This window comes from Pezoporus flaviventris, unplaced genomic scaffold (assembly GCF_033815535.1).
Source record: "Pezoporus flaviventris isolate CSIRO_AGI_PZ_B2104156 unplaced genomic scaffold, CSIRO_AGI_Pfla_v1 ptg000001l, whole genome shotgun sequence".
Taxonomy (NCBI): Eukaryota; Metazoa; Chordata; class Aves; order Psittaciformes; family Psittacidae; genus Pezoporus; species Pezoporus flaviventris.
Genome location: NW_026892549.1, coordinates 19315604 through 19337477, shown reverse-complemented (window position 1 = coordinate 19337477; position 21874 = coordinate 19315604). Strand labels below are relative to the sequence as shown.

Here is a 21874-nt window from a genome sequence, read left to right as displayed (position 1 = left end):
GAGAAACACAAAAATACTCTTTTTTTTTTCTGTCTCCTGGTAAATCCTATCTATCTTTCTGTGAACTTGTTGGTTGGCCTTCTTGCAATTATTTTAGTCATTTCTTTATTGTTTGTCACAGAATCGTAGATTCTTAGAGTCACAGAATGGTTAGGGATTGGAAGGAACCTGAAAGATTGTCTAGTTCCATTTCCCTTGCCTTGCACAGGGACACCTTCCACTAGACCAGGTTGCTCAAAGCTCTGCCCAGACTGGACTTGAACACTTCCAAGGATGGAGCAGCCACAGCTTATCTGGGCAGCCTGTTCCAGTGTCTCACCACCCTCATATTGAAGGATTTCTTCTTTATATCTAATCTAAATCTACCCTCTTTCAGTTTAAAGCTATTCCCCCTTGTTTTATCCCAACACGCCCTTGCAAAGGGTGCCTCTCCAGGTTTCTTGTAGGCCCCCTTTATGTACTGGGTTTCCTGTGGTAATGTGCTTAATCACTTTGGATTTGGAATGCTAAATTGTTGTAACTGTGAGACAGTTCAAGAGACAATATTTTCTCAGGAAAATTCCTGATAGTCTTTTTGGGGAAAAGGTGTGTGTATACTTGATGAAAAAAGTAACAATGATGTGGTATATTTATGGCCATTTTTATAAATAGGTTAGCTGAAGCATAACTTCAAAAGTAGTTTACTCAGCTTCTGAAAAGCTTTTCTGTCATCTAGTAGGTGGAATACACTTTCTTTGATGCTTTTAATAGTCTTTCTCAAACATCTCATCCTAATCTTCATCCCCTTCCTCCCCCCCGAAACAAATTATTATGGAGGGTGAGTGCTGCAATGTCTAAACTGCTCAATGGAGCATCAGTAAAAGTACTGGGATTCTAATAAACTAATAAGAAAAGAAATGGAAATGAATAATAGGAACAAAAGAAACAAAAAGTTCAGTCTATTCAGTCTGTAGACACAGAAAAATACAAGTAATTCTGTGAAGCCTGAATTTCATACTTTTGGTGTTCTGTGTTTATTTTTAGCAGTAATTTGAAAGTCTATATTCAGGATATTGTTGTTTCTATGTATCATAGGAATTCTGATGTGCTACAGCTTTATCTTAAGTAGCCCATCTGTAATTCCCACTGTTGCCTTACAAACAGATTCTTGTCGTCCCTGTAGAAAACTTTAAGAGAACTTCAGGAGTTAATTTTCCAGTTTATGAATTGAAGGAAAGAAAAGAAGGCTTTGTAACTGACTTAATTTTATCCTCTTTTTTCCTAAAGGCTTTTGATAGAGAGGGTGACCCTATAAGATACCTTATTCAGAACGGAGATCCTCAACAAGTTTTTAATCTCTCTCAAAGGTAAGTGGAAAAACCTTTAGAAAATAGACTTGTAACTTTTCAGTCAAGTGAAAATGTGGGTTGAGAGCTAAAGAAAGACTTGTAATCAGATCTATTCAGCTGTTCCGTAGATTGGCTCTTAGATGTTAATGAGAGCTCTGTAAATGATATTGTACTCTGGAGGTTTTCACAGGGGACTGTTTATTTTAAACACTTTTGTAGGTAAAGATCACTGAGGTGGAAACATTCTATTCAAAATAGTGACCAGAGATTAATTAATAACTTTATACTTGTCAGCTCTTGACTAACGTCAGGGACAGCTTTTGCTTTCTTTTTTTAATTTCTTTCCTTCAAGTGTTTTAGTCTACAGTGGAAAGTATTCTGCTGTAAAGCCTGTTTTTCTTAAATTGAATGCCGACTTAAATAGAGTTAGAAAGAAAGGTTATGTTATGAAATGATAAGCATGAGGTAGGTCTCTGCCTGTCCCACCACTCCCTTCTTTATTTTACCCAAGCAGCTATTATTTACATGCCAAAGTATCTTTTATCTTTGCAGGAGGAAGGGAGGGTGCTAAACTGACTTCCTGTGGTAGATGATGGGACAAAAATAATCTGGAGCTTATTTGTTCATTGTGCAGGTGTAATTGTAAAAAATTGTTCAAATTTGGTGTGAGGAAGCGATTGTACTAAAACAGGTCCATATTTTCTGAATAAGTTCTACATTACTCACTAATCTCCCATATACAGAGAATCAAATAGCTTATGAAACAATGTGAAAAAAGCCTTGAACATCCCAAGAGATGCTGATGCTGTTGTCCACCAACATTGCTGGGCCCTCTAACAATAAAGACTTGTCAGGCAATGAAAGGGAAAGCTTAGAGAGGAGACTATTCTGCTGAGATGGCAAAAGCAAGAAATCACGTTAGGGTGCTGGGTTTATTCATTGCTTAGGGCTGGAGTTTTCAGTGCAAATCAGGGAAGGTATACTTTGCTTATCAGCTCAAAGGGAGCGCTAGGATTCATAGCTGGTTTGTATGGTTTGTACGGTTTGTACAAGTGATGTTAGCAATCCTTCCCATAGAAACATAAAGAAACTTGGTCTGACCCACTCTGTGACTTTAGAACTTGAATAATAAGAAGCATGCCTGGGTACACGAGAGGTGCTGTGAAGTGGGGGGGATCACTTTGTGGGTAGTTGTTTTGGGTTGTTCATGCTTATCACAATACTGTTAACACTGCAGCATAAAAATCCTGATAGTTCTCCATACCAGAGAAAGACTTAAAAAATGTGTACAAATTCAAGCCAACTTCTCGCCTGCCAAACCCGTGAGGTAAAGGAATTCTAGAAGTTAGATCCTAGGCAGCACCTGTATTGTCCAGCCTTGGGTGTAAACAGTGTGGCAGTAGCCAGAAATCAAGCTGTTAAAGGTGGCATGTGAATTCACAGCTGTGAATTCAGTCTGAAAATAACTAAGAAATGTCCAGTTTGCTCTCTGAAGGCTTCAGGTACAGCATACCCCTATGTTGTTGGGTAGTGTTGAAGCAGTTGCAGGTTTCACCTCCCAGGGACTGTCCGGGGAGCCTGGGAGTCCTTCTCCATCCTGCTGAGCCTCTGTGGCCCATCATGGGCACCCTGACATCCCCCAGCCTCACATCCCCCCTACATGCATCTGAGCACCACTGTGCATTGAGGATTTCAACACAAACTTAGGCGTGTGTTTGTCTTTTTGGTCTGTTGCCTCTTGATAAAAAGAAGAGCTCTTTGAAGTGTTCTCTGAAAAGTGTTTTTAAGTGTTCAAAAACTACATAGATGAGGCCCTCAGTGATAAGGTTTAGTGGTGGTCTTGGCATCCTGGGGTAATGGTTGGACTCGATGATCTTAAAGGTCTTTTCCAAGCTAGTTGATTCTGTGATTCTCTCCTTCCTGCCCTCCTTGCACCTCTCTCCTTGGAAATTGTTCATGAAAAATTTTCTTCAGCCTTTTACACATTTTTTCTAGATGCTGAAAAGCCTTGATAGGAGATTAAAGTAGGATTAATATTAAACAAAGCATATAGTCAATGTGAGTGGCATATTAAGGCTGCTGGAATTTATCTCAGTGTTACGTTTATACATTTTAAACACTTTAAAGCCAAGACAGAGACCATGAACATGATTCTGTCTCTTTCTTTTTCTCATCTGGATTATTTTCTTGTATCCTAGAGCACATCAGTTAATTCCTGTGTAATTCCCTAACTGGCAGCATGAGTACTGAATATTACCAGTGTTACATCTACCTACTAGATCTCTCATCTTGAGTCTGAGGATTGCTGGATCCTTTTGTTCCTTCCTCTTTGGCAATGCAAAGTGAGCATAAGCTGTAGTAAATCAGTACCTCCTTATGTTCCCTAGGGACAGTGATGATTAAAAGTTGGGGTATTAAATGAATGTGAATACATTGGAATCCTGGAAGTTTTTATAAATGATGTTCATCTATTGAAATGGAGGCTGTAGATTGCAGTTGTTCAAGTGGTAGGAAGGAGGAGATAAAAAAGGTGGTATGATAGTGCAAAACTGGTGGAGAAATTTAAATGGATATATGCAGCTAAAGGTCAGTGTCATTAGCACAGTATTTGTTGTCAGTTGCTGTCAATTTTTTATTCTTAGCTCCACTTAGATATTTAGTACTTTACCACGTAAGTTTTAAACGTTTTATTCACTGTTCCTTTCCTAAAAAATTCTTCTGTTCATATTTTGTTGCAGTGTCTTGGACAAATGCTGAAAAATATATATGATCTATTATGGTAGCTAATTGATTTGCAGAAACACCTGGAAGTAAGAGAATTGTTAAAATACAGACCATAATTTAGCAATTTTGACAGTTAATAGTACATCTGACCGTTCTACAGCCCACAAAGGAAGTTAATGCCTTTCTCAGTAGCATCACTACCATTTGAGCGTCTTCTATTTATAAGTTTAAGAAGTGTAGTTTAAAAGTTAAATGGTTGTTAGTAATATAACAGTAATATTACTTGCACTCACCCGAATATTCCTTAGCAGAAGACAGTACATAAGAGTGGAAGAAAAAATGAGGTGCACAGTGTTACTAATTTGTTACACACAAATTACAAGATGGCTTGCTGGAAATGCCACCACTTTTAAACTCATTGCTTTCTTGTGGGCCATTTATGTATGCAAAGCCAAGAATTTACTGTTAGTCTAATTACAGTCTTAGTAGTCCAGGTAGAACACTAATGCAAATAGCTAAAATTGCAAATATACCTGTATTTTACTATGTGTATGTAAATAAAAATATATAGAATGTAATTTATTATGCCTATATGTAATTTTATAATTTATGTATGTATAATCACATATATATGTATACATGCACATGTATTTTAATGATATGTAGCTATGTTTATTGTATATATTTTTATATAACACATTTATAAGTGGCTATATATAGCTACATTCATTTATATAACTATATATGTGGCTATGTTTAAAAAGAAGCACAAACTTTCTAAGGTTTGTCCCTTGATCTTGCGTTGTGCTTTACCCTTTCACTTTCCCTTTGGGGCTCTCAGGGCAATAGAGCAAGAGTCTATGCGAAGTCTTCAGCATGTGCCTGTACTGCTCTGTACATAGTTCAGTCTTCACACAATAACCATATAATAGCTAGCTATTACTTAGAAAAATATATAGAAAAATAGGCAGCACACTACAAAATTGTAGAAAAGTAAGCAAAAGTCAAACCAACATTGGTGTTGGGTACATGCTTATGAGATAATTGCTGTTTAAAGTTAAAACCATCCTCTGAGGAGGCCAAGTCAATTCCATGCAAAGAAGCATGGTAGGTCCCAAGGCCCTTTTGTAGCTTGGCACAACACTTGCGGCTTGAAACAAGACATGTCCGCTCCATATTTACTGTGTTAAAAAACTATGCACAATATTTGTGTGTCCCATTGTTTTTAAAAACCTCCAGAAAATAATTAAATAATTTGGGTACAATGAAGTTGCAACTTTTCCTTTTTTGAGGAAGCTAAACATGACTTATGCCTATGTTTTACTTGTGTAACGAGGCAGATCTAATGTAGCATCTCCTGAAATATTCTTTTATTTGATTACTGAGCTTGTATGCTATTTTACCTACCAGCCTTTCACTCCAAGGGGAGAATTATGCTCCCACTCACTGGTTTCACCTATGTCTGTAGTTATTTATTTGAAGAAACTCCTTGCAGTAACAGCTTGCCAGTAAGTGTTGGTATTTGCTGAAAAATTTTTGGCCTGGAATCAGTTTGCTGAGGTCTTCTCTGAGTAAGAAGTTACAGCAGAAACTAAGCTGAAATTTATAAGAAGAATCATTAGGTAGAGATGGAATACATGTAAGCATTCTGGAGAAGTACAGCTAATGAAACCTCACAGGTGGGACTTTAATGATTCTGTTTGGATTTGGTTGTGTTGTTGTTTTAATAAAATCCTTTTCTGAACAAGTAGTTGTTTAGGTTCTAGGTCATGAACATACAATGTAGGTCAACCAGTAAAATATATAGCTGTGACTGACAAGGACTTATGTCTGAAATCTCCATGAAAAATGGAGTAATACTAAGATCCCAGCTCATGTGGATTGTGCACTGCAAAATCGTGTACTGTTACACTTTTCTTAAAATGTTACGAGTTGATTACTGTGTGTTTGGTGGAGTTTCATGGGAGAAACTGCTTAGCTATGCAGCAGGAGGATAAATGTCATCCATGTTGGTGCATATTTGTTAAATAGCCAATGGATTGGGTGGCATATAGGAGAAATATCAGTTTGTTACATACATAAGCAGGTTCCAGTAGACACCAAAATCCTGTAAATGAAATGCAGAGCTTTAGCCCTGTCAGGGAAGTATCACTTTAGTTAAGCAGAGTCTAGCTTGCTTTGACAGGATTGTCATCTTAACGCTGTATGGGATCAGTGGCACAGTGGGATCTTGTCTCTGTACTGCTGCACACACCTACAGCACACATGCATGAGGAAATTAGATCATCCTAGAGAAAAAAAAAATCTAAAATGCTTTATTTGTCAGCAGTTACGGGAATTTGCAACATTTTCAAACAGCATTTTGGAAAAATTTTATTTTTGTATATGTGGATTCCAGATAGCTCTTCTTTCATATCTGTTAAAATGGGCATCAATAATCACAATATCCTGATTTATTTTCCAAAACATTTGTGCCTATATTAATATGTTATTAGGGATTGTGGTCTATCTGTGCTTGCATTGAAAGGTCGTTAGCTCATTGCAGCACTTTTCCTGAAGTTACTCAACATGCAAGTGAGTAGCCTTTCCCTATGAAACTTGGAGAAAATTTATACTCAAGACCATGTGTGTTGTATTCCCAGATCTTACTGCTGCGGTCTTGTCAGGGGTATCACGATTCCTTTGTGATTAATAGATTGCTTGTGATTCTCCCATTTATTACAGCAGTGCAAGTGTCTAACAAATAAAGGGTCCTGTGTTCAGTGTAGACCTATCTATTGTAGAATCCTCTAGATTGCTAGGTTGTTCTTTAAATCTAAATTATACAAGAACTGAAGCAGAAAGCATTAGAATGTGGTTCATTGTTTTTATTAGCCTTTACCTACCATGGAGCATGCTTTCAGTTCTGATAAAGCCTAAAAGCTTATTAACTTGCTCAAAGGGAAACATTTGTATAACACAAAGTAGTGGAACAAAAATGCTTGTGGGTATCTCACAACTGTTGTGATAATATTTTATGTTTTTGTTTTATTACTAGTTCTGGACTACTAGCCTTAGGAAAACCCTTGGACAGAGAAAGCACTGATCGCTATATTCTGATTGTTACAGCCTCGGATGGCAGACCAGATGGGGTGAGTTTCCTGTGAAAGTTCAAGAAAATGGGCTATTACACAGTATGTAGTTAGGCACTTGAAGGAGTCTAATTGGTAGCATATTGTAGATGGGTCTTGACCAAATATCTCTGTAATCTGCAACAGTCTACTAAAAAAGATTTGTGTAGATAAAGCCTATGCATCACTGGAGTAATGTCTTTGATCTTGAAACAAAGTGACTTTACTTCTACTTCTGCCTTTTTGTTATTCTTTCACAAAAACCAATGCAGTCAAGGTTTTGCATTATTCAGATATGTGCATCTTCTTACTATTTCTTCTCCGTGTTGTGAAATAACCTATCTTGCTTCTTACTTTCTCCTGAAGATCAGTTATGTGGGCAGCTATATTATAGATTTGTACTTTATCTAGTAAAATGTGTTGCACTTTTATCAGAATTGATACATGAAAGCACTGTCCAGCTTCAATATTTTTAAGCTCTCAAAGCTTCTCTGGGAAAATGCCCATGTCACTTAACTTAAAAAAAGAACAACTCTTTTATCAGGAGGCATTTCTAATTTTTTTTTATGTGTGCATTGATCAGGCATACAGTGACCCTGCAATCAAAGCAAACAACTGCTGCTCACATTTGTGTTTAGTATAACAAAATTGTGACTTTCAATTTCTATACTAAAAAGTGGAGGGCTATTTAAAGATATATATTTATTTATCAAGCAGAGGCAATGAAATTAGTTTTTCTGAAAGTTTGCAGCAATCCCAACAGGGAGAATTTACTGGAGTTGGATTGTGCAAGGTATATGGGAGCACAGCAATTCTGCTGTGGACTTGTGCCATGGAGTGATAGCATAATTGGAGAACAAGTCTTAATGTATCTGACCTTAAATATACAGTGTATAAGGGCAGATCTGAAATAATATATCCACATTATCTGGGCTGTTCTAGCAGGCAGTATTCAGTTTGAGATTGAAAGAGAAATTTCTAACAGTTTGTTATGGAGCTATCGTGAAAGCTCTGTGATTTGGACCTTTGTTCACCCTGTCTTCACCACAGCAGAAGAAAATCTTATGTATTATTCCTGTGGCACGTTCTGTTCCCTAGTTTAGCTTCTTCAGCTTATAAGGCTTGACTTCCTGCTCAGTGTTTACTCAGAGTTTGGTTTGTTTGGGTTTTTTTTCTCTGAAGTATTGAGGAAGTTTTAGATGCTTTATATAATTCTGTGGCAATATGGAGTAACTATAACAGAGCCTGCGCCTTTTCCATTAAAATTTTGGTTACTGTTATCTTCTTTAATTCATCTTAAAATTTGAATTTTGTTACTTCTGAGCTATTTCTATTCTTTATAACTGTGAGTTCAGTTGTTTTAATCCCTGACTTCCAGCTGTGAAATCTGAAGATTTAAATAGAAGTCTTGTGTTCTGTTTCAGACTATGTTAATGCTGCTTAAATGCTATCTGGGGCATAGAAAAGCTATTGAAAATATACTTCTGCTTCCTTTCATCTAGAGAATCATTCTCTTTGTCTTGGAACTGAATTGGACATCTGATCCATTTTAACACTCAGAAGATAATAGTTGTGTTGTTTTTTTTTAAATAGAGTTCCAGTTAATCATTGCATGCTATTTAACATAAAATAGTTCTATATAAGGTGAGATATATATGTAAGGTGAGATGTAGTTTTTGAAGCTAACAGTGTGAAACCACCAAAAATAAACTGTGGAGGGCTTCTTAGTATTGTCTGTGAAATATGCTGATGTAGGATTGACTATCTGTTGCAGTAGAAGTCATTGATACTCACGACTGTGGGCAGTTCAGTAGCCAGGCTGGAGCAGTAGTGGCCATGTTGCTGGGGGAATGGACTGTGCTTTTGTTCTTCATGCATTACCTAAACCAGTGAAGATAGGGCTAGAAGTTCCTAGAGGTGTGATAATACAAATAAGAACAGTAGCATTCTCAAAACCAATTTTAATAATATGCAAATTTTAAGCATTATTTTAGAGGTGCAGGTTGGTTTTTTTTTTGGTGGGATTTGGGGGTTTTTCTTTTTTCTTTTTTTTTAGTATCCCATAAGGAAATCAAATAATTGGAGTCCAAAGAGCTGTTGTAACATCAATGAAAGGTAGTTGTGATTTTTCCAATGCTCACATAAAACTACAATCATAATTTCTCAATAAGCATAACGGTTCTTACTAGTACAGCTGTCATTTGACAAGCAGAAAGATGAGCAAACCAGCAGCAGGTCGCTTGACCCTTTGGTACTAAATGCTCTTATTGCGTGGTGGTGTTATGTTGTTGTTGCTCCCGTAACAAAACCATACACTTACAAAAATCCACTCCTCTGCTGTCTCATTACCTGCTTTCCTTCCTTGATGCCATATGTTTGTTTGTTTGTTTTTTTCCTGGAGTTCTGTATCTGCAGGCGTATGTGTTTATTGTTCTCTCAGTGAAACATGGTCACGTTTTCTAGCTTTTGTGTGTTCTCTTTCCTGCTGCTTGGTTTGGTGTCTTCAGCACTATCTCCTACCTGCCTGTAGCCGTCTTCTTCTGTTATGATACTGCCAGTGTGGAGCACTTTTCTTCTTAAAATTTGTCCAGCAATATGGCTTACTTGAGAAGCTGGCTGGACTGCTCTTGCACCTTAAGCTTCTGATGACAGTATATGAAGCAAAAGGGTTGGCTGGGCTTGCCAGTATCACAGTCGAGGCTAAGTTTCTTGGCTTTTATTTTACAGTCAGATGAAATGGGGCACCTCAAACCATTAAATCTCCATGCCTTTTCCATGCCAGGAAACAGTGAGTTTGACTCATTTGCCAGGCTTCCTTATGTCTTTACACAATTTCTTTGATTTGCAGCTCTTTTGGACTTATTTTCTGCTATTTGACGGCTCCTCATGGGCCAAGGACTCATTTAAAGTTGCTACCTGGTAACATGGGAAACTGTTCTAAAGACATGAATGATTTTAAAGCAAGTTAGTGCAGTTTCATGGAGGACTTTTTAACTAGTTTATATCAGAAAGCATCAATGGTGTCTATGAAAATTTCCTACAATTACAAAACTGCTGTTCCCCAAAGTAATTCACTTGCTAATTGCCATGAAGGTTTGCTTTTTTGAGCAGTTCTATTAGCACCTACAGAAAACTGGTTATCTGATTGAAGAACTTGTTTCAGTTAATTCCACATGTAGGTGCAACTTAATTTAAATGACATTACAATATTTTAGCTAGTAGCATACAAAACCTGATTTCTTTCCACCCAACGGTGACCTGTTTGAAACAAGCTATTAGTGTGTTTGGGGGGATGCTGATTGTTTTTATTTTTAAGTAGAACTTTTCTATCCAGTTACAACATGAAAATTTGGCATTTGTGCATTTTTGTGAGTAGGTTTTATGAACAACAGTCATAGGATCACAGGATAATGCAGGTTACATGTAGGTGATGTAGTTTTAGGTTGTTTCTCAATCATGGTCATCTATGGTTGTACTGTGAATTTAACTGTGAAACAGGTTATTTAATTCATAGCCTTCAAGTATACAGATGCATAAAAAGCCATGTTAATATCCTTATATAGTGCAAAGAAAGAAAACATTTTCACTGATGTTTCATACTTCTCTGAGAAAGTCCAGTCTTGTAATTTCAGTCAGTGAATTTGCTTCACAAATTGTGAGCAGTACTCAAGATATTTCAGTATCTATAACATTTTCCAGCTAAATTTTGTTTTGAACAAAGGCTTCTAGCCATCATAACAAAGGTTTCAAAGGGGCACAACTTCAGGTCATTTGATTTTTAAATAATAGTATAGAAAATACTGCATTTTAGATTAAATACTTCAGATGGGAAACATTGCTATGCTTTGAAATTGCTGAAGCTTTCTGAAAGAAGTTTATGCCAAGCTACTTTTAAATTTGTCTGTCTCAAGGTGAGCACCCTTATCTGTTCAGCATTGTTCTCTATGAATATTTTCCTCCATAGAGATAAATAAGGCTTGTTAGGTGGTTGAAGTCTGTGTTTCAGTATTGTGTCAGAGTCTCTGGGATTGACTCACTTGAAGCAAACAGAAGGAAAATGCCAGAATGATTCATCATCTTTCCTACCTTTAACAGTAGTTTAGTTCACACACTGGTTACCATCTTCACCCCTGTCAGGATCTTCTTTGGCCCAGGGAGACATGCCAAAATGGATCTTTTTCCACTACTGGTATCTCAAGGAGTTTGGAAATTAGCACATGGGGCAGCAACACACTTTCCACATAGTATCACACTTCTGCTTGGGGTATAGGAGCCCACACACCAGTCTCTTGGTGAGCAACATTTCCTCCGAGTGCCTTTCCCATAATAATGGTGGTACAAACGATTACTTTTCTAAACTCACAAGTTACTTGATTCCTGATCTTCTTAGGGGCTTGAAACACTTTTCCCTGCAGCTGCAACCAAGACAGGCCAGCACTGTGCACCCTGCCTGTTCCACTCGGCTGTAAACCCCATTGGATCTTGGACTAGTACATAGTTTACAGTGTGGTATTTGCTCTCCTTTTTATTCTCAGCATTCTCTAGGGAAAACTAACTGCTCCCCACCATCATCATTTATGAAGTCTGTTGAACACCTTTTTGCATTTGAAGTCTTTGGTCCACACACCTTAAGTTTTTGGTGTTTTAAAGGTATTATTTTTTTCCTGCTGCTTTTTCAGTATCATTAACAAAGGGTCTAAGAGACTTTTAATAGTGTTGTTATGGCACTAAGTAGTTGAGGTTTCTGTATTCTAAGCTCCAAGTCTTATCTAACTGCCTAATGTTGTGTGGTGACAGTCATGTCGACACCTTTTGACTTTCAGGGACTGCTTATTCCATCAAAATCAATACAGACTTACTTATGCCTTCACTAAGCAATACTGCTTTCTGTTTAATGCTGTGCCCTACCTGACACCACTTCATCACTTTTGCATGGCTTAGAATGCTCTTGATTGTTTAAAATGCTCAACTATGCTTCCCAAGTTATTGTTGTTCTTGAGTTATAGCGTGGAGTATTAACAGGCTTGTGGTTTTTCTCTGACCCTGTAATGGTACAACTTACCACCCATCACTGTTAACAATACAGCCCAACAAACGATTAAGTGTGAATTAAGTAAGTAGTTAGGAAAATATTTTTATTTCCATAATTAAACTTAGTTGTAGATGGGCAGAAGAGTGACGTGCAATTCAGAAAAAGATATCAACCTCAATTTTTGTCACAAATTGTGGTGTGTTCAGATGGGATTTCAAGGCAAGAATTCGTGTCTTTGCATTTCAAAGGGAGAAGTAACAAATAAATATGCATGACTTTTGCTAGAAGAAAGAAAATGCTTTCTGTGCTACTTATTTTTGGCTTGTATGTGTGTGTCAGTTCATTTATATAGATAAAACAGGAAGCTCCATTGTTTTGCCTTAGTGTGTATTGTGTGATTTAAGCAGAATACAAACCTCCAAATACAAGCATCTAGTCATGAAGATATTCACCCAGCACTTCAGAAATGTGTTTCTGCTCAAGTTTATAAAGTCATTTGAGAGTTAATAATTAGGCATTCTTAAAAACTGTCAGTCATCCAGGGGCTGTTCCCCAAACCTCCCAGGCAGGGAGGCTGAAGGAAAGCAGCAACACTGATGTCCCTATTCACTGTTACTTTGTGGTACTCAGAAAATACTGACAGGGTTCATATGCTTTCTTACGGCTTAGAAGACTCAGCTGCCAAGCCACTAAACAACTTTGGAAGTCCAGAAAAAGCTGTTGTCTATCTGCTCTTTGGAAGTTGTGCTTTTCAGGGTCTAGTCCAAGATTGCTGGTTGGGAAAGATTCGAGGCGACCTAGCTGTGGAAGTGTTTCTCTGAAAGCCATGAATCCAAGACTTTGTCCATTAATCTCACACTGTTCCCCTTTCTTCTACAATGAACACTTTATGGAAAATAAATGAATAATTTTAGCATTGCAGACCCCACAACAAGTTTAGGGCCATGTTTCCTGAGGAGACAGAGGCACCATCAGGTGACCCTTAGGAAGGAGTCTGAGAGAGAACTGTTTTCTCTGTGGTCTGGGCTGGCCCAGATCAACTAGGTACAGAATGCAGGGATTTTTTTGTGCTTTGTATATGGGGTTCTGGGTACCCAGCACTGGATTCCAAATTTCATTCCAATGTCTAATGCATAAAAGTGAGACACTGCAATGTTTAAGTGTGGCTAGAACATTCATGGCTTTGCACTGTACTGAGCACAAGATCTTAAATGAATGGGACTTAGAAACTCTGAAAATCATATTTTTGGCTACAGTATGCAGAAGTATGGTGTTTGTAGAAGGTTATGGTAGTCAATCTGCCACAACAATGCCATCAGAATAACCAGCATTTGAAAACTAGTGTTTATCACCTTATGTTTATCTAGCTAAATAATTGCCACAGGCTTTAAATGAAAGTCGAGTATTACATATACATGTATACAATTGATCCTAGACAAAGATGTGTCAGAGCAGGGCAGCCTAATAGCCAATTTGTTCTAGGGGCCTTGAGGCACACTGGTATGTGTTGTGTAGACACAGATGCCTCTGCACTGTCTCATTATCGATCAGAACAAACCAACATTTCAAGAAGGTATCCATGCACTGAGAGAACCATAAGTAGCCTTATTTCAGTTCATTGTGTTTCATCATGTAATTTAGACTTGGTTATTTCAGTCATCTTAGATGATCATTAATAATTTAGAGCATCTGTCTCCCATGGTGCTTGGATTAATTCACTTCCTTAGAGCAAACAGGCAGCACTAGATCAAGATAATTTAGACAAGGATTTACTATTTGAATAGCATACAGAAAATTAATTACAGTAAATTTTCTGTTACTCCTGTAAATATTACCTATATCTGCTCCATATCAGTTCCATTATCTATCAAGAATAAAGTATGCATGCCTCTTTCAGTAAATACTTACTGAACAGAGGTTTTTGCATACAAAAAGGCTTGTATTGAAGAGGACTTCTACTTAACTGAACTTTTTGTAATCAGTAAGACAAGATTGAAAAAAAGAAAAAAAATCAGTGGGATCTGTTCATACTGTGGAACTTTAATGCTACCTTAATGTGGGACATTTATTTTGATCTGTTGGTGCAGCGGGAAGGAAATGTTCTTAAATATATGAAAAAGAAGAATTTAAATAGATAAATTATTTTGTACTTCCTCCTCTAAAACACTCCTTAAATTATTTTCTTTTCAACAATGCAATCTGTAATAAAAGAGAAATGCTGCCTATTACTATTTTCCTTACAAGTTATGTACTTCATATGAGAAAGCCTTAAAAATTTAAGCTGACCTGTAAATTTCAGTTGGCATGAGAAGAATTGTCCAGACTGATTTCCTCTTCTCTGTGCATTAGCTCTTTTATTAGGACGATCTTTAGGAGACTGCCAGATGACCAGTGTTTGTGCAACTTGTCTGCTTGCATTGCATAGATAAAATTCCCCATAAAGGCTTTGATTTCAAATATTAACAAGGAAGGAGTGATTTAAGTAATCCTCATTAAAAAAAAAAAAAATTAATCAGTTTTCAATCAAAGATTCTGAGCAGATCTTAATTCCATTTTGAAAGATTACTTTAATTATTTTAAGATGAGAAAAAGTTCTGCACCAAGGATTATTGAAGATTTTGTATGCCCTTATAAATAAGCTTATGTAGAACTATGTTAAAATGGATCTTACATCAGAGTTTACAGAAACAGTAATTTATAGTGTAACATTATGTATACATTACGTTATTGTATATATTCATTCAGCAATACCACAGTCATGACAGTAAACATCACGGTCATGAATTCTAGCTAGACTGGAAAACATAATTTGGGTAGACTGTTTTTCAGACAGCACTGTACGTGCAAATGTAGAGAGCTCAAGAGCAGACACATAAAGCTCCTTGCCCTGAAATCTCTGTAGCTGAGCGTGCCTTTCAGACAGATCTTGCAGGTTAGCAGAAACCTCTGCTGGTTTTGTAACAGCAGTGAATTCTCCAGTTCTAAGTAAATAGATAACCCATGCAAGAAGGATAGGAGGACTGTAGCCCAAATTCCTCACCTGTTTTTAAGTTCTTAGGTTTTGTTTATGATATAAAGATCAATGTAGAGATGCCACAGCTTCATCCATTTTTGATTAAGACACTGAATTCTGAGCTTTTCGTATAGATGCAGATCCATTTTTCCACAGCTTTGTCTCTGCCAGGGTGAATGACAAATGTAGCCTACTTTTTACATTAGCCTCCAACTGTGTTAGGTGATGTGTCGCGCACATTATGCTCTAAACTTGGGTTGTTTAGCCTGGACTATATAGCTTGGGCTATAAGTTACCAGCTACTGCTGGTGCACCCAGTAGAAACAGTAATTTTTCATTCCTGTTATATTGAGATGTTTTTCAGCTGTGTGGACAGCAGATCAATACTCTTTCTCTTCCACATATAGATACATGGGTTTGGAGCCTATGGGGTTACATGGCTGGTGACTGACATAACCGTAGAGACCTCTCCCATAGGTTCCATGAATTTGTCAAAGACATTTCTTGAACATACATGGGTTTATCTTCCTTTCCTACTAAAGTTATCATCTTTTATATTCACTTTTTGGATGTTGTCGTGGTTTAAACCCTAGCCAGACAGCTTGTTCACTCACTCTCAGTGAGTGGTGCCAGGCTGAGAGCAATTGAGGCCCCCCCCCGGGGCTCTCCCCTTCCCCGCTCCCAGAGGAATGGGGAGGAGGATCAAAAGAGTGCAACTCCCACGGGTTGAGACAAGAACAGTCCAGCAACCAATGTACAACACAAATCACCACCGCTACCACCACCGACAACAATGATAAGAGAAAATAACAAGGGAAGAGAATACGATACCACCGGCCAAGAAACAAGTCCAACCCAGAAGCCTGTCCTTCCTGGTAACTCCCAGTTACCCCCCACCCTGGGCATGACGTGCTGTGGTATGGAATACCTCTTTGGCTAGCCTGGGTCAGGCACCCCGTCTCTGCTTCCTCCTGGCTTCCCCTCCTCCCTGGCAGAGCATGAGCCTCACAAAGTCCTTGGTCAGGGTAAACATCACTTAGCAGCAACTGAAAACATCGGCTTCACCAACACTGTTCCCAGGCTGGAATTCAAAACACAGCACTGCACCAGCTACCATGATGGAGAAACATGACTGCTACTGCTGAACCCAGGACAGATGTGTGAGGTTTTTGTTTTGGGGTGTTTCCTTTAGAGATTTATTTTTTTTTGTGTTTGACAGCTTTTCTGTAATTTTTTTTTTTTCCTCGCCTCCTCACTGGCTTTTTCTAATCTTTTTTTTCATTAATGTAATTATTGACAAGCTCCAGCCTTGTCTTTCCCTTCAGCCTTACTCTCTTCTTTCTCCTGCATTTCTTTGCATTTCAGCTGTCCATTTCTTCTTTATAACTTGGAGAGGAGTAGAGGGTCAGTAGATACCTCTTTTAAAGTTCTGGTGCCCTACACTGGAAGGAATCAAGGTCTGAAAATAACTGAGGGCTTGCAGCCTTGCTGATAGGAAAATCGTTTCCACATGGCCTAGTGGACATTGTTGTGGGTATGCAGCTTCTCTGCATTCAAAAAGGTTAGTGAACAGGACCGTAACAAGTTGTGCATATACACTCATTGCTTTTTCTGACTTTGACACTTCACTGTCATCCTTCATTACGAAGCAATATTAGATTCCCATTAACAGCATCTTAGCTGTCACTTTCCTGGAGCTGAACTTAGGCAGCATGCAATTTATCTGTTATATAGTTATTGTATATTTTATTCTGGTACTTATCACTCCTAGTATCTTAAGATCTAAGCATCTGTTTCCCCTGTTCAGTAAAGCATAGCCATTATTTTGGATATCATAATTTTAAATGTAGTTTTCTTGAACTGAGTATAGACAAGTACTGATATGTAGATCAGAATCATTGTTTGCAGTTTCTTTTTAATCAAATAAGGCCCTGGGCTTTGCCTCAAATCTTACTATGTGCAAACTCACATCTAGAGACAATAACGTTTATCTTGGAGTTTGTCTAAATTAATAAACTTGCTTGGCATCAGAGCTAAGAATGTTTCCTCTCCAAGGCATAGAATGCTTTCATCAATATCCAACTTCAATTTAAATGGCAGGGTACAAATAAAATAAGTCACAAGTGAAATTTGCTTCAAATTTATCATCCATAATGTTTATCAGGGCTTGGCATACATAGGACAAAAGATACTTGTGGTAGTGATGTAAATGTTACATTTAGGGGTTACATTTGCTTAGGGAAGAATTACATATGTAAGAACTATTTTAGTGTTCCTAAGAAAGCTGTAAATTGCAGCTGATGATCTTTTGTTTGACTTGTATTTATTATAAAAGAGAAGTAAATACAGTTTTGTTGTGGTTTAAGCCCAGCCGGTAACTCAGAACCATGCAGCCACTCACTCACTTCCCCTCTTCTTCCCCCCCACTCATGGAGGGATTGGGAGGAGAATCAAAAGGATGTAACTCCCATGGGTTGAGATAAGAACAGTCCAGTAACTAAGGTATAATACAAAACTACTACTGCTACCACCAATAATAAGATGATAAGGGAAATAACAAGGGGAGAGAAATCTAAAAAGGGAAAAGGAAAAGCAAACAATAAACACAAGTGGTGTACAGGTATAATTGCTCATCACCTGCCAACCAGTACCCAGCCTGACCCGAGCAGCAATCTACCTTTCCAGGTAACTGCCCCCAGTTTATATGCTGGACATGATGTGCTGTGGTATGGAATACCCCTTTGGCTAGTTTGGGTCAGGTGTCCCGTCTTGGTTTCCTCCTAGCTTCCTGTGACCCTTCTCACTAGCAGAGCATAAGACAAGAAAGTCCTTGATCAGAGTAAACATTACTTATCAACAACTAAAAACATTGGTGTTATCAGAGTTGTTCTCAGACTAAAGTCGAAAACACAGCACCGCACCATCTACTAAGAAGGAGATAAACAACTGTTACAGCTGAACCCAAAACAGGTTTACATCACTAATGAATAGGAAATGCCTGATATGAGGCTGTACTACTCTTTCCCTGCATGAATTTCCAGTAATAGCTTCAACACTCCTTTCAAAATTATACTTGACAAATCTTTGTAGAAATGTCTAGTTTTTAAACAGCCAAGGCAGATTTTTATCCTTACTGTATTATCTTAGTATTTGCATGAGGAGTATCCATTCAGTTAATACATAAAACCAAGTTGTGAATTAGGTGTCTTTCTCATTACTTTAGGGAACCACTCGAGTTTGTTTAAAGATTTTAGTTGTAGTTAAACATATGTCAAGAGCTTGAGTGAAACAGCAGCTCTGTTACATGAGAGTTTGTTTTATTGTCTTTTAGGATCCCCTAAAGTACACTGCAACTTTTCACAATTCCTTTAGAAATCTGTAAAGTTTGCTTTTTTTCTGAAGTACATAATGAACAAAATAGTGTGTATACCTTCAAGGGGGCAAATTAAATGAAACTAGCTGCAAACAATTTTATCCAAACATATTTTCTTCAAACAACATCTTTTTCAGTTTGTTTTCCCCAAGATTTGCAATGAAAAATCTGCTTTCTGATGCTGGTAAGCATTGACTTATTTTTACTCTGACATATGCAGGTCACCTTGCAATGGTACAAGACTAGAGGCAAACAAAGAGGACAGTGATGTTTTAGGGAGTTGGGATGTAGGTTACAGATACACGTCACAGCACTTGGCATATGAGAACCAGTGAAGGAAGAGATATTACAAATTTTTATTGTATTTTGAGGGTATGAGATATCCAACGCAGCTGTATTTTTTCCTTTGCTAACAAAACAAGAAAGCTGGCTTTGCAGAACTAAATAGGCACCCAATTAGAACTTGTCTTCAAATATAACTTTTGCTGCTTTGGTAGTCAAAGATGGAAACTATTCTTACAAGTCCTCGTGCTCTTCATTGCTGACTTGAAAAATTTTGATGTGATATTGTGGCAAACTTAAAAGCATCACTACCTCCCTGCAAGTGTGCTGAGGTTCCCCTGGGGGAAGTTTTGAGGCTAGTGACAGAAAAAATGAAGTGGGGTTTATGTGACAGTGGGAATGATCCTAGGCAGCCACTGTTACTTGCAGTTGAAAGTGATTGTAACAAATGGCAGGCTTCTCTAATAGTACAAGAAACTGAGCTTCATACAAAATCTAGTTACCCTTTCTCAGTATGTTTACTTTCACCCTCTCTGCAGTGCACGTTTCATCCCCAAAGCATCCATCCCCAAAACATCCAACCTGTGGTCTTTCTCGCCTCTTGACTAGTATGCCAAATAGTTACTTGACTGCTTTAAGAAAGGGTATGACCCACAGTCTACTTGCTTGCCTTTTTTTCTGTTCCGGTGACAGACTGAAAAAAGGTTATGGCTAGCCCTGAACTTCTAAACAATGATTATTTAGTCAATGCAATTTTAGTGTTGCTGGTGACTTTTTACATTATCTACAGGATGGATGATTATGATGTTACCAATACTGATCTGTGCTGCAGTTCTGAATAAACCACTGTAATTTATTCTAGTTGTCTAATAAAGGCTATTACAGTCTTAAGCTACAGCTTGCAGAGAGCTTAAGCAAATCTTTGGAGCCATCTAATGGGGATATAAAAACGATTTTATTTAATAATCTTTGGTTATAGCAGTTTCTGATGTTAATGGCAGAACTTCTGCTTTATGCATCTCAAGGACATAAAGGTAGCCAATGGATGACTGCTTCGTGTAAAAGGTTGACATTGCTCTATCAGTGGGATAATAAATGTTTCCCATAGCAAATCTTTCGAGTATTCCATTATTCTTTCTCAGTTTCAGAGTTTGTGATTGGAAGAGAACACAGGGGCATTGCTGCTAACCCAGAGTTTGTTTTGAATGCCCGTCTTGGTGATCCTGAATTCACTTCTGATAGTTTGCTAAATTGTGACTAATACGAAAAGAAGTATTATTTGAAATGTTGTTCTTATTACAGGATCTTATTTTAGTACCTTTGGAAGTTTAAGAAGAACAGAAAACTCAATTTATAAAATAATTTTCCTGTTTGGTATCTCAATAAATGTTATTCCTTTTCAAAAAAAAAAAAAGGTTGCTTTTTTAATTCATAAGTGAAAACTTTGTGTGAATTGAGACTCAGTAACAAGTGGAGCACTGTCCTGTGTGGCTGTGTTGGCTGGCAGGTCTGGGGGTTAATCTGACCTAGAATCCCTTAGCACCCATGACAAGTCCTATCCTACATTACAGAATAAACTATAGAATAATTCAAAAAAGCTTTCAGCGTTCACATACACAGGTCAGGCTGGTAGTTGATTTATTGATTTTTTTCAGATAATCCCTATCTAATGATATAAAGTCATCAAAACCTTGATTCTTTATATTCTTATCCAGGGAGTACTGAGACAGATTCCTTGTACCTGTCTATGATGTGAAGACAAGCTGGAGCACAGTGTGTAGAAAACACTTTTGCTTCATCCTGCTGAAATGCTCTCATTGTCCACATGCTGAGAAGCTATTCCTTCTGTCCAGCCTGAACCTCTCTTGTATCACTTTACACTTGTTTTGTCTCTTGACACTACCTAAGTATACAGGTATGGTCTTCTGAGGGCTGAGCAGAGAGGACAATCCCTTCCTTGGATCTCCAGGCTGGTCTCCTGTTCATACAGCCCATGAGCTTCTGATCTGTGTTGTTGCCAGGTCACGCAGCTGCTCCTGCTCCACTCACTGTTTGCTGGTAATCACAGGCTTTCCCACAGAGCTGCTCTCAGCTAGGCAGGCCTTTGCCCAGGTCCCTGTGAGGGGCTTGGTCCATTCCAGGGCCAGGACTGGACATTTGTCTTTGCTGAATTTCACACAGTTCCTCTTGGCCCATTTCTCAGCTGTTCCACATCCCTTCTGAATGGTAGCCCTGCCCTCCAGTGTATTGACTGTTATCACCAGTTCAGTCTCACCTGCACACTTGAGGAGAGTGTGCTTCATTACCTCCTCTGCATAATTGATAAAGATTTTAAAAAGGACCTTAAAATCTTAAAATTGAGGCTGTATTAGGCAGAGTTCAGCCTCCACTGCTGCCTCCACAGTCTCCTCTTAGGTGAAATCTGAGGCTTTTTTGATACTTCAAATGACCCCTTCTACATGTATTCCAGTATTTCAGGAAGCTCTGTATTTCTAATATTATAATTCTTGTGTTTCAAGAAGACTTGAAGGAGAAGAAAGGTTCCCTTTTGTGTTCAAGTCATAAAAGTATTGCTGCAGGGTCGTGTTGTTAACAGCGCGCTTCCAGAGCAGAGAGTTCCCTGGATTTAGGAAAACACTGTCAGTTAGGAGAAGTGCTTGTAAGAGTTCCTTATAACATGCTGCTATGTTTGTCTAAAGTATGTGAACTGCCCCCCTGGCATGCACTTAGGTACAAAAGTTAGACCTGTAAGTAATTTACAACCATGATTTTATGTTCAGCAATTGATTCAGAAGTTATCAGATGCAAAGACATGTTTTGGCAGCTGCTCTGAGTGCTACTTTGAGTGAGTGTCATCCAAACTAAAATATCTGGAAAAAGGGCAAGAAGGAGGACCCCAGAAACTACATGCCTGTCAGCCTGAGCCAGCTTGTGTCCAGGCAGCCAAGAAGGCCAACGGCATCCTGGCCTGTATCAGAAATAGTGTGGCCAGCAGGGCCAGGGCAGTGATCA

General features: G+C 38.1%; 1 protein-coding gene across 11 annotated transcripts in view; it reads left to right on the top strand.

The window, feature by feature from the left end:
* PCDH15 (protocadherin related 15) overlaps positions 1-21874 on the top strand; it is a 364105-nt gene that overhangs the window by 194467 nt on the left and 147764 nt on the right. For all 11 annotated transcript variants that reach the window (XM_061446935.1, XM_061446952.1, XM_061446917.1 and 8 more), the window contains 2 exons: positions 1267-1346; positions 7090-7183. In XM_061446935.1, the coding sequence (XP_061302919.1) occupies positions 1267-1346; positions 7090-7183 (174 nt within the window). The remainder of the gene's footprint in view (positions 1-1266; positions 1347-7089; positions 7184-21874) is intronic.